Source organism: Rousettus aegyptiacus, unplaced genomic scaffold (assembly GCF_014176215.1).
Source record: "Rousettus aegyptiacus isolate mRouAeg1 unplaced genomic scaffold, mRouAeg1.p scaffold_m13_p_10, whole genome shotgun sequence".
NCBI lineage: Eukaryota > Metazoa > Chordata > Mammalia > Chiroptera > Pteropodidae > Rousettus > Rousettus aegyptiacus.
The window spans coordinates 30874689-30888820 of record NW_023416285.1 but is presented as its reverse complement, the minus strand read 5'-3'; the positions used below and the strand labels follow the sequence as shown (position 1 = coordinate 30888820).

Here is a 14132-nt window from a genome sequence, read left to right as displayed (position 1 = left end):
TATTTGTGCCAGGCACCATGACACGCACTTTATTTGAATTGTCCTTTTAAAACCTCACGAAAAGTTTACAAATTACTCTCTCTTATTGTCTCCATTTTACCAAGGATAAAATGAAGTTGCAAGAGGCTTAGTCAGTTTCTCAAGGTAACACAGACAATGGCAAGTAGTGAGCTATAAATTCCAGCCCAGTCCTGGCTCCAGACTAGAACTCAAAGAGAGTCTATTACACGGAAGTGAGCATGTGTGGCATAAATCATGATTTTCACTGCTGTTACATATCATGAGAGAAGAGATTGTGTTGGGAGTTCCATTATATTTTCCTGTCCACTGGCATGTGCCTTGCACAGAGAGCTACACAATAAATGCTCCCAGAGATCAGATGAAAGTCCTTTGCTCTGCTGCTTGCCACAATGCTGTCCCAGGTGCTAGCTGTGGCCTTCCCTTCTCTATAAACACACCTATCTGTACTAGCCTTAGGCAGCCCTGTCAGAACTGTGATAAGTTAATTCTCACTAAGATGTTAGCAACTGACAATGGCTTGTGGTTCCCTTCTTTAATGTGTATCTTTTAATAAAGGGCTTTTGAAGAAAGTGCTATTGAACCCAAAGGAATGACTCTCTCATGGTAAAATTTTAGGAACATTGAGATTCTTGAAGACAACCTGTGCCAAATATATATTCGAAAAAGCATTTTTTGAACAAAGAGTGAAAAGTTGGTTATGATGGTGGATGAGGTTGTTAAAGTGGGAAAAGTGATATGAAAGAAGCAATCTTTTCAATATGAAAGTATTTCATTCTCTTCAAGGCACACACGGCTTTTTCATTGATTCTTCATTGAAGAGTGTCCAGATATTTTACTGCTTTAATCTTTTTTCCAAGCGAAGTCTTAAAAACTCAAAAAAGGCTATTGCCTCCTCCCCATAACCTGTCTACTAGCGAATGCTAAGGTTTAAATAATTCCTATATTTTCATCTAAATTCATATTCATTAAGCAACTATAAATGAAAATTAAATTATGTGTGATTCTGTGTAATCAGTGAAATATTTATCCGTGCTAAGTAAGCTGTTGAGTTGGAAATATAGGAATGGACTTTAAATTTGTTATAGAAATAAACTAGGACGTGGTTTCTCAAACTTGTTTGATCATAGGAATTCATGTAGAAGCTCATTAAAATGTCAGCTCCACTTCAGATCTGTAGGCTCTAGTTCATACTTAGAAATGTGGAAAATACTGTACTGGGATAAGTGTTTCGACTGTTCTTCTACAGGGTTTGCCAGTTAAACTCCAAGGTAACCCACCCATCTCATGAGACCAAGTTGAAAAATATTTCATTGTCTTTCTTTCCCTGCCTTCTTCCAAGAAACGTTATGCCAGACACTGTTATATGCTGAGAAAACAAAGATAAGCAAAGATTCTCGCTGAAGTGCCATACAAAGACAATAAACAATTATACACAGTGGATTAAGTGTTAAAATAGGTATCACAGGATACCATGCACTTAGAGAGGAGGAAACACCTTGTCTGAGTATTTAAGGCAAATTGGACATCTATGAAGGAGAGGTCATTCCACATAGAAGACATGTGAATAAAGACCCACAGGATTAAGGAAACCTGTTTGCTGAGCATTGTTCAATGTCTGGCCTTGCTGAAGCTTGGGGCTAGGTTGGAGAAAGTGGAGGGAGATGAGACGAGTGAGGGTCAGACCATGAATGGCCTTGCATGCCCCCCCGAAGATGGTGGGCTTAGTTCTGGAGACAATTTGGAGTTGTTGGGAATAAACCTCGCTATCCCTAGCGCTTGGTATAAAATGGTTTCAAAGTGTAACTTGACAAGAATACCATAGGACTAGAGTTTAACTTGTTCTCAGCTAATATTCTATAATTGTCGGTTTTGAGCTATGTTAATCTAATTAATGGAGATTCTTCTCAGCTGACTTATATAGAAGCTTATTGTGCAAAAACAAATAAAAGGGTTCCTTTGGTTGACGCAGAAAGCTCAGTCCTTTCTGTAAGCTTGGGGTTCTTGTGAACAGTTTGCAAATCAAAATCCTACTCTCCCAAAACACTATAAAGATTGAAGGGTAATTTTGTTGTAACCTTTGAAGAGAGCCCCTCTACCGCCTAGCAAAGCTCCTTCCATGCAGCGGCACCCAGGGGATGCTCGTGGCACTCAGCCCAGTTGGCCCAGGTTTAGGTTGTACACAACCCAGCGAAGGGGAGGCACCCGCATTCTCCTGCGGTTCAACAGGCTCTGGTCAAACAGGCTCATTCATTTAACAACCTCTACTTTATGATAGATAGGTATCTTTTCTATTTAAGCAAGGTCTTTGGGAATAACCAGCTCAATTACATAGCTATTACATCTCCTTCTGTTCACCTTTTTGTTTCTTTAGTCTTTCCTTAAAAAAGACCCTCTCCTCTGCTGCACCCCAGTTCCCCCACATGCATCCAATTGTCCATGTTGCCTCTTGAAAGTGTGACCACCAGACACAGTTATATTTCTTATGCTACTTCTTGCCTCTTGTTACTACAAATGTGTATTTTAAAAAATGAATTTCTCATGAAGGAGGCTTATTAAGGGCTTTTCTGGTTAGCATTGCCTTAAAATATATATGAAAGAAACATCTATGAGCTAGAGTAAAAGTAGCATTAAAAAATAGCTCCGTGTTAAGCCAGACACTGACCATTTGATGAAATGCTGATGTTTAACCATCATAAGGAAAACTGATATGTTATCAAAATTGATAGACATTTTTTTTTTTGTGGGGGAAAAAATAAGAACCTAGAGTAGTGAGAGGAATATCAGAGAAGATCAATGTTTGTGGAATGAATAAAATGAGTCCACATACCAGGGAAAAAGGAAATGTCTTTAGTTTGGGGATCTCAAGATTTGTCTGGTTCAGGGAGCTTCCAGTCTTAAAGAAATGTAGGCACTCAGGCAGAGCAAGCTGAAAGGTCCTGACTTCTTAATGGAGTGTGACAAGAGTGCTCCAGTGGGTGGGACACATAAAGTCATCAAGAAAAAGCCAGATACATTTAAGTAAGCTTCACATAGGGGCCCTGGTTTGGGAGCAAAAAAATGGATGTATAATAAAATTCATTATTTCACATGGATGTAGTGGGGTGGGAAGAAAATGAATGTTTCAGGATGAGATCATTCTGGGCTTCAGCATCAGCATCACCATGACACTTTCTGGGCTGATGTCACACGGTACCTCCACTTCAATGCTCTGCCCAGGGGCAAGGCTCTGTCTGTGCACGGCCATGCTCCTCTCCCTCTCCACTTTGTTCCCCTCATCATGCAAGTTTTGTCTCTGAAGATTTTTCTTTCTTTTCTTCAAAAAAATATTTTAAAAGAATATAAAGTAGAGAATATTTTAGATAAAATAGCTGACTGAGGGTCAGTCAAAGCTAGCTCTTCACCCTTGAAAAGCTAGATAAAAACTCAGCACTGAGTTTGAACCCCATGAGAGGTAAGTCACCGTGGGGGCGGGTGAGGGAAGGCAGGAGATAGAGGTGACAGAAGGCTGTTTCTCTCTGTGTGTGAGTGTGTGTGTGTGTGTGCGCGCGCGCGTGCACGCGTGTGCACGCAGCCAAAGATTCACTGGCAAATGCAACTCAAAAATTCAACAGTTTCTCCCAAAGCAAAGGAGATAGATCTGGCAGTGTTATACCTTTCAGAGAAATAAATTTATTTCTACATTGACTTATTTGATAAACTGAATTATGCAAAAACATATAGCATTACTTTCCTAACTACTGACCAGAAAGACCAAGCAATACTCACATCAACTTCTTATTTTAATGTCAAATGTTTATTTCTATGCCATAGTCGCCTCAGCACAATTTGTAAAAGAAAAGAATCCAAAAAAAGATTTTTTTTTTTTTTGTCAGGATATTTTCTCTGAAGATATAAGAAAGAAAATAAACACCTTGGTACCAGAATTATCATGTCTTTCACATCATTCTTATAAGTTGCATCTAAATATTTTCTTTGAATGTCATTTTTTTAGGAAGAAAATATCCACAGGGGGAAAAAGTGTATGGATTCATTAAAATAAATTTGGGATAGTCTTTGTCAGAGAATATATCTAGAACATCTTTGTTTTGGTACACTATAGCACTAATTGCCGTATTCTTATTATTTAATATAACAGGCATACTTTATTACATAAAACAAAGTGCACTGAAAATGAACAATGTTAGAAACAAACTGAAATTTGGTGTATCTTATTAAATCTCCAGGTGATTAGATATTAGCTGAAGCGCCGGTATACAAATTTTATATCAATACAAATGCAACTCTCTTTTGTGATGAAAATGCACTTAGTAGCTTAGTTCTTTTTGCTTTAGCGGATAGGGCATCCAATACAACTGAAACAACCTGATAACAAATTTTGTTTTTGTTTTTTTCAATAAAAAGGAATGCTATAGTTTCTTAACTGGCTCCCACATTCGAGGGAGCCAGAAGATGGCATTTGCTCTTTAAATATATTTCTCTTGTCTGATTTGAGACACAAAGCCACCAAGCTTCTTTCAGTGGAAGTAGGCACCACACTGTAGATCACGAGGCCCTCAGGGAAGCCTCTGAGAGTAAATCTGTGAAGAATGGTGGTGGGCCCAGCACCTAGCAGACAGCATGGTGGTTGTGAACAGAAATCCCTTCAGCAGACTCAGTGAAAGGATGAGAGTTCTTTAAGTTCATGCACATTTTATTGAGTAGTAATATAAAATGCTTTTTCTTTTTCATTGTTACAAGTGCATGCTTTGATTGCCAACATTTCAGAAGTCAGATTACAAAGGCAAGGCTTTAGGCTGTAGTGAATTACTTGGGCACTTATACAATTGTTAAAAAATATGAATGGACTTTTGTTGTTGTTTTCAGAATGAACCAGTTGTAACCCGTAACTGATATACAAAGGGAAAAAAGTGAAAAAAGTACATAGTGTGTGGCACATGACAGAACAGAACAAAATAACTAAACCGTTATGACATTAACAGTTACCATGCATTTAGAGTTTCACATGTAACTACAAACTTATTTAAATTTCACAAGGTTGCTAAACATGCTAACCGTCTATATGTGCACTGACAAGCTTATGTTAAAAACTTTTAAGAATACTCTCCCCTTTAGATTTTTTCAAAGCTTTTTTTGATTACAAAATTTCAAAGGCATTAAGCATTTTAGAGAATATAAAGTACGCCAGTATACATACATTTCCAGTATATGTCAGACCACTAAGCGCATTACAGTCCCATACAGGCCGAAACAGCCATTTTTTTTTCTTAAAAAACATGCATAGGCAGATTTTTTTTTTTTTTACAGAATATAGATGCTTTATCACTGTACTTAATATGGTGTCTTGTTCACTATACTTAAAAATGCACCACTCATAAATATTTAATTCAGCAAGCCACAACCAAGACTTGATTTATCAACAAAAATCCCTAAATATAAACAGCAAAAAAAGATGGATGTAATTATTCCAGTTTTTTTAAACTTAAAGAAAAGAAACAAAAAGATATTCATTGCTAAATTAATGTGTTATATTGAAAGAAGGGCATTCAAGCACACTAAAGAAACCTGAGGTAAGCATAATCTGTACAAAATTAAACTGTCCTTTTTGGCATTTTAATAAATTTGCAACATTCTTTTTTTTTTCTTTTTCTGTTTTTTTTTTTTAAGACTGCCTAATTCATTTTATAGCCATTGTCTGACAAGAGTAGCAAAACATTATCAATAAATAGTCCTTATTTAGTTTATACATCATTTTGTTAAAAATGTTTGATGTCATCCATTTTTAGTGCTGCAACTGTAAACGTACAATAGAGTAAGAAATTAGACAAAGTTTTCGTGTCCAGTAACATAATAAAAGACCTATCTTTAACCTATCTAGAAGTCCCCAATGCAGTAGGAAAACATGTTCACTCCCTAACATAGCAGTATATACTAGCATTAGCTTTCTTTTTATTTTTTTTCCCTATAAGCATTTTTAAAAGGCATTACCCCAAAAAGGTGTTTAATCACCATCCCCATCAAAATATAATTTATTATATCTCTCCCTCTTTTTTAATGATAGTGTAAACTGAATCCAATTCCTGGCCCCTACAGCAAATAAGCTACCTTCAGAGGCAAGAACATCCAACTGCTGATATGCAGCAAACGATCCACCATGCCCTGCAGCTCCCCAAAAAATCCCCCAAACCATAAAACACAAAGAAAGAAAAAAGAAAGAAGAAGGAAAGAAAAAAGAAAAAAGAAAAAGAAAAGGAAAAGAGAAAAAAAAGAAACAAAAGAGCGAACAGGAAGTGGTCACTGAATATTGCTGCTATTACTGCCATTGCTGTCCGTGCCGTTAGTCTCTGAGGCGAGGGCCTTGTTGATGGAGTTAAGGTTGGCGTCAGAGGGCATGGCATCTCTGCGAGGTGGCATCCTCTCGTTAATTCGGTCTAAGCCCTTGGCCTCCTCGAAGCTAGTGATCTTATGTTGTGGTGAAAATCCTTTGATAGCTAAACAGAAAACCATTAAAAAAAGAAAAACCAGGTTAGCCAGAGGAAGACAAAAGGTGCAGCTGTTGCATCAGGTGATGTTAGAGATTTCGCAGTGAGAGAGGGAGTCCTTTAGTAAAGAACAAGTGACGGGACCTGAACACAACATAACAGACTCCTTACCATACCTGAAGGTAACCAAAAGGTTTGAAAACAGCCAATGTCTCTTGCCAACCAAAATGTCCTCTTCGAGTTAGTAAGATGAATACATTTCTCTTGTCTTCATGAAAGTTTAGATCAACAAAATCCGAAGTGGATATGTGAGGAGGAATGATGCTACCAGGGACAGGTCTCTAGACCCAGCACAGCACCACCCGGCCACATCATTAGCTGAATTCCTACATCCAACGCCCTGACTCAGGCAGACTGCAACATAGCCCTGTACTTAACTATTCCACTCAGCTAGTAATAGCAAAGTCAGTAGAATCACTGAGGCAGGTATACCTAAAATTCTGGTCATAGGGTTAGAGCAGAAGCTAAAAGAAGATAAAAGGAATTAACTTAGGTCATTTTCATGCCAGCTCAGAATCCCAGACAGGATTTTTCAGAAAACAACTCAATGATGGCATGAAAAAAATAAAATTACAAACTCCCACTTCTGCAGTCAACTTTCGAAGCAGGTGGAGTTGGTGACACCATACGAGGAACCCAGAAAAATCAAGATCAGATCACTAAGTAGAAAACTTGTCCGCCCTTCAGCAGTGAACAGGCCAAACTGATGTTCATCTGGTATCCATTCCTGTCTAAATTAAAGGAAAACTCTTTCTTGGTAGGTCAGTGTAGACATAGTGATGGTTCAAGAATAACACAGGGAAAATGAATAGGACTGGTTTGGGCCCTATTCAATGAAAACATGGAATTCTCTAAGGGAGAGCACTGACATTTGATTTTTTTCCCTAGTAACCTTTAGTGTGCTCCAGAAATAGGTAAGGTGTTTATGCAAGAAACTTAATAATTTCCCCAGTGGGTGCACCAATCAGTACGCTGAAAATAAAGTATGTAAATGGGGAACCAATGACATCAGTTTGCTTTACTTCCCTGTGAAGTGCAAGCCAGATACTGAAGGGCCAATCACCAATGCTGAATTGGGCTGCATCTCCATGGCTGATTAAGGACAATTTCATGGTACCTTTATCTCCCCCAGCTTCCACCCCCCACCACCATATTTGGGAAAAAAAAAGGAAAGCAGTTTTAAGCTGAACCTTTGCCAGCCACTCCTACACAAATGTGCAGTGCCTTTGATTAGTATGGATGAGATTCTTAAGAGATATACACAGTTGCTTCTAAACTCATTAAACGATGAGAAATAGTTTGTTCCCCCTCTACATTTTAAAGGTTAGCATCATGGTGATTAGTCAACTGTGAGAGGAAGAAGATGGGGAAATGGAGAAAGACCAAGGCCCAAAGCAAAGCTTCTTAATTCTTCTCTAATTTAGTAATAAATTACAACATAATAGAGCTGCATAATGAGCACCCACCCTGAAAACTAACTCGATTATTTGGAGGGACAAAACAATTGCACAAAGTGGTAGTGTTCTTTTTCTAAACTACGGCAAATACAATTTCATCATCATTGGTAAATATAAAAAGTTCATCATATTTAAAAAATGATTTTATTAATTTCGATGATAAAAGTGGAATCTCTAGGTTTTAAAAGCCAATAAGGTGGGAGTGTAGAAATTCAAAATCTAGTTAGAACAATGAATATGTTCAGAATGGGGCTCCATTTCTAACCTTTTTTGTCTAGCCTGGTATGGAAGAATGTGCTCTGCTGTAGTTGCTGGTCAGACAATGGGTATTAGCAATTTACATTGGTAGTATACTTAACACAACACAGAGTCACAGAAACCACAGAAAACAGCCAAACTATCAACAAGAATGCACACTGCAGATTAGAATTTGCCAAGAGGAATAGAAAATTCCCACATAAATAGCAGTTTATTCACTGCTATTTAGGAAGCAGTTGTATTTTCTCTTACAGTGCTATCATTTCCCCCGCCATATCCAAATCATGGACAAATTAAAGAATCTAAAGTGGCACTTTTTACATCATATCAAAGAACTAGATACACATGATTTTGGGAAAAATAAAAAGTTATTTTGCAAGAACAAAATACAACTGAAAAATTTTGTTTTAAAGGGGAACTTCAAATTATTCTTTTTAAAATTTCCAGAGGGTATGGTATAGAGATATTAAAAACTATGTTGAAATGCATTTCTCTCATAACTATACATTTAAAAAGCATTCAGTTAAAAAATAATCGCTAAAGGGCCAAGTCTAATGTCCTTGAGCAGTACCAGGACAGTTGGTGATAGACATGTCTTGATTTCTCCCGCAACTAGCACAGTGCCTGGAGCAAAGCAGACACTCCGTAAACATTAATCCACTGAGTGCTCACTCCACCTTCACTGTTTTTATTACCTGTGGCCACTTCCGCAGCCACTTTGCTGATGCTAAACGTAATACAGATACCAGTAAATTCAAATTTGATAAGTGTAGCAGAACCGTTTATCTCATACACAGCTGTCTCAGGTTGGAATATTTTTTAGAGACATAAATTAATGTTTAACTACAACAAAGCACCATTCCAATAAACATTTTTTTCTTGCTAGAAACTTCTGAAGACTAGAATTCATAAAGCTATTTTTATTCTCTCCTTTTTAATGCCAACTGAAGTGATTTAAGGGAGGGACATGGTTCAGCTCAAAGAATATTGTTTTATGTGTCATTTGTCAAAACAGCTGCCATAACCCCCACCCCACATCTTTCAAGATATATAATCCTTTTGTTTTCTGTGATTATCCTAGGTTCATTGTATACAAAGTCAAACATAGCTTTAAGGGAAAAAAACAAACAAACAAACCAGAAAAGGACATTTTCCCCTTTAAAGCAAGAACATTTTGGTTAATACTGAGCCACAACTGTTAGCCCAACACCCACACACTCTGTACAAGCTACAGCAAAAAAAAAAAAAAAAAAAAAAAAATGAATACACCCAGCAGAGCCCTTATCTGTTGCAGGTACAACAGAAAGGGGACTGGCCAATTTACCTTCATCAGCCTCAATAGCCTCAACAGTAGCTGAAGAGAAGAAAGGGAGTGCAAAATGAATGAGAAAAATGAGCAGAGGATTTTTAATTCTAAGAACAAATCAGTGACGATCAAGGGAGCTAAGAGAATTCATGTTCCTGTAAGTGCTGGATTCTGGCACAGACAACAAAACAGAAATGCTAAAAAAAAAAAAAAAAAAAAAAAAGGAAGAAGAAACACAATAAAATGATAAGTTTAACTTATGAGATGGACATATCTCTCTGAGTGAACTGTTTTGGTTTTTGCCCACTAAATAAATGACAAAATGATTTACCTCTTAGAAAGTAGGAAAGTTTTCTTTTACTTAGATTGAATCGATAAGGGACAAAGTCAGTCTAAAATGTGCATTTGACTCACACGAATTTCAAGAAAACCACTGCTATGGATGGTGACATGTAGTTTTAAAATGCCAGACTAAATGGCAGAACTTGAATTGTACCATAATGTCAGCGGAGTAATTCATACTACTTCATATTAAATAGCCTAGTGCAATGGAAAAGCAAGAGGGTGTAAATTTAGAGGAAGAATAAAATTGATGTATCTGAGTTGATAATGCCCATGATTCTTTAAAGACAAACACTGAGCATTATTGGAGTGGTGAAGGAGAAAGAGAAAAGGAAGAGAATCATATAGTGTGGATTTCTTTTTCCAAGTAATCCAATTTAAAATTAGTTTTTCTTATTGGAATATCATTTTGGGAACAAAATTCTTGAAATGTTACATGCCAATAGCAGCAATAATTCTACCAGCACTTTAAATAAAAGGCTGCTTAAATCCAGAAAGATCAGCATACTTCTGAGACAAAACTTTAAAAGCTTATTGCTTTATCAGCAACTTTTATAATAAGGTTAGGGTCTATTTACTGCACAGGTGTATGAATCTTTCTATGCCATCAAGGTAGTTGATATTTCCCTAATTAAGTGCTGACATGCAAAACTTCTCTGTAACTCCAAAATGTTTACTATTAAAATTCTACCCCATGACTTTAATTTGCATATTTCTTATAATTTAAGGTTTTAAATCTAGGACAACTGCCAAATGTGCACTACGATTTACTTACACTGCATTCTAAATTCCTTCTAATAAGAAAGTAGGATGATTACCACTATGGAGAATAGTAAAGCTTGAAGTAGTTTCTCCTTTTGACAAACTGAAGGGCATCAGATAATGGAATTTGAAGTTGCATTAACATACGTGGCTTAAAATATATTCTGAGCTTTCAAATTCTCAGGACTAATGAGGTTCCAAACCTTTTGTCTGTTATATGTGCATGTGGGTTTATGTGTGCGTGAATCCAACACAAAATAACACAAACAGTGGATTTAAAATAAAGTAACAGAAAATAACAAAATAATCTAAGTTAAAATACCAGTAAAAGTCTGGAAACGAAACTAAGAATCGCAATAACTTAAATAACTTAGGTTTAAAAGTAAAGCAAACTATGTGGAACCATACCAGCACCGACATAATAGAAATATGTACTGCCCATTATTAAATGTATCCTTCTAAAACAAATGTAGCCATAGTTTCTGATAATACACTTCGAGTACTTTAAAATGTGCTCATCAAAAACTATGCAGAGTTCAGTCAATTAGGTAGTTGTGCATTTTATGAGTATGACGGATTAATTTATGCTAATGTTTTGAGAGTATGTTCACTTTGGTGGGAAGAATTTTGTGTTTTTTAAAAAAGTTATTAAATAATTTTTAGCTATGAAGAGGGAATTTACTTCAGTTTCATATATTTTCCTACCTTCATTTAGAAAATGTTTGCTTTTTGTGGAAATGGAAAAATATTCATTTTAGAATAAATTCATATGAATATAAAGCAGATTAGAGCGATGCTGCTAGGAGGTGACCACCTAGCAGCATATTCATGAAGCCGAGCATTGCTCTATGTAAAAGAGGAATGTCTAAATAATGTCATTGTAAGAACATCTGAATCTTCTAGATTGAGAGAGAGGGATAGAAAAAAAGATTCAGGGAAAGATATAGAAAAATAAGCAAGAGGCTAAGATTGCTTTGAAAATGTTACAGGGTATTTTTGTTTTAATTTTTCTGTTACAGTCTAATCTAACAGCAAAATTTCCATAAAGCATTGTTAAAACTAGACTCTAATTAATGATAATATTAGATAACAATAAGTAACGAAAGTAAAAGAGTATACCATGCTATCTAATATGGTAGCCACTAGCTACATGTGGCTATTTAGATCAAATTAATGAAAATTAGAAAAAAATAAAGCACTCAGTTTCTCAGTTGTACTAGCTACATTTCAAGTGTCCAATAGGCCACATGTTGCCAGTGGTTTCTGTATAGATACAGAAATTTCCATCATCACAAAAAGTTCTACTGAACAGCACTTGTCTAAGAAAGCTAAAGATTTTAATGCAAAATCTTGATTAAAAAAAATGTTTTCATTTCCAAAAATAAAATGTGGTTCTACCCACCTATGTTTTGGGTGTATAAATCAGAAAAAAGACATATATGACTCCCACTTTCTATTCACGGAGATAATGAAATCACTCTTTTTATATTCTTCCCTCCATTTTCCACTGAAATCTAGACTAAAGGGTGTGTGTGTGTGTGTGTGTGTGTGTGTATTTTGTCTATCAAATAGATAACCAGAACATTTAGTAAAAATGTAATGAAAAATTTGTTATAGCAACTCATTGACTCAAAGTGGTCAAACCTATTGTGTGTGTAAGCAACCTAAAATGAGCAGTCTTATAGAGAAGGCTGAATCGTGATTAATATGTAAATGAAGATGTGCAGGGTTGGGTAAAGACTCCATTCCAGTGAATGAAGGAGCTATTGTGTTGGTCACGCTGATATGGGGTTTCAGTCCTTCTTTGAGCCAAGAACTTAAGGCTAAGATGGATCTTAAATGAATGAATAACTCAGGGCTCTAATGACACAGCTGACTGAGATGCTCCAGACGCACAGTTATACCAATGGGCCCACTTACCGCTTTGCAGTGTTTGCTTCCCTCCAGAAAGCACTCCGCTGGGGAGCATGCCTGTGGGGGTCAGGCCTTTCAGCGTCAGCACGCTCTCACTCTCTTCTCTGGAAAGGCACAATGTTGGGGAGGGGGAAGGACATTACGTTTTACTTTAAGGAAAGAAAAATACTTGAAAGACAAAATGCATATAATAACTCACATTTACATCTATCTTGGTTCTGTGGATTTTTTTTTTTAACTTAAAACATACTATATTTTTCTAAGTTCATATAGAAGTAATGTTATGTAAACGACATGACTAAGATAAAATTTACAATGACGCAATTGCGCTGGTTCAATCTCTTCTGAATATTGAAGAAACAGAAAACAGTTCTGATTTAGTAAGCAGGCATTACAACATAGTGTTTGCTGGGCATCCTGTAAGTTTTTCAGCCTAGGCTCAGCAAAAACAAATGAAGTTGATTTAATTTGGGAAAGAAAACTAGAGAGTATATTGGAGATTAAAAAAATAATCCATCTATGGATTAGGAAACTAGGAGTTACATACAGGAGGCTGTTAAGGAATTCTGACATTACATGATAAACATGCAAAATAACGGCAATTAGCCAACAATGCAACTGGTAAAATTTCCCAGCTTTTCTTTTCAATGGCTTCTTTCCTCCAATGATTTGCTAATATAAAATCATTTTATTACTCACTATGAAAATGTTTTACAATCAGTTTTAGGTACATCATTATTTCAATTATCTTTATTAATCACAGCATAGAATTAACATAATGCTTAAATAACCATGAAATAGGAATAACCTCATCTTTCCACATAGTAGACACTGTAATCCTATATAACCAAAACAAATTTACATTTTTTATATATCCAGTGTTTATAATATGTGCAACTACTTACTCTACATTTTTATGATGTCTAAGATGACTCAAACATAATTCTTAAACTGCCCGACAAACCTGCTCCTTCCAAAATCTTTCCTCAACTCCATCTTTTACTTATGCTTAAAGACTCACTCTTTAACTGCTTATATCCTCTCATGTCACATCTACTCAGTCAGCAAATCTGAGGGCTCCACCCTCAAAATAGTTTCAGTATTTTATCACTTTGCACAATACTACTCTCTCACTCTTTTTTTAAAAAACAGCTTCATTGAAATATAATTCACATACCTTACAATTTGTTCATTTTAAGCGTGCGATTCAACCGATGGTTTTAGTATATTTACATAGCTGTGAAACCATCACCGTAGTCAATTTTAGAACATTTTCATTACCCCAAAAAGAAATTCTTTGTCCATTAGAGGTCACGCCTCATTTTTTTCAGTCCTGTAAAACTACTAAGCAACTTTTCGTAGCTTTGTTTCTTCCATATTTCATATAAATGAAATCACACATGTGGCCTTTTGTGACTGACTTCTTTTGCTAGCCACTAGCATCTCTTCTCTGATTGGTCCGGCAGTCTCAGACTAGTCTTTCTGCTCTATCCTTATCAAGCTCTTACCCTTCCAAACCCATAACATGACCAC

The 14132-nt window shown here is 36.2% G+C and overlaps 1 protein-coding gene across 4 annotated transcripts in view; it reads right to left on the bottom strand.

Annotated features, from left to right (window-relative positions):
• Nucleotides 1-4690: 4690 nt before the first annotated feature.
• PPP3CA (protein phosphatase 3 catalytic subunit alpha) overlaps nt 4691-14132 on the bottom strand; it is a 277450-nt gene continuing 268008 nt past the window's right edge. Inside the window, exons 12-14 of one of the 4 annotated variants that reach the window (XM_036227665.1) lie at nt 12606-12703; nt 9600-9629; nt 4691-6509 (exon numbers count right to left, since the gene is read on the bottom strand). In XM_036227665.1, the coding sequence (XP_036083558.1) occupies nt 6313-6509; nt 9600-9629; nt 12606-12703 (325 nt within the window). In that variant the 3' untranslated portion in view covers nt 4691-6312. The remainder of the gene's footprint in view (nt 6510-9599; nt 9630-12605; nt 12704-14132) is intronic. The other 3 variants (XM_016159033.2, XM_036227666.1, XM_016159034.2) reach the window with 3 other exon arrangements.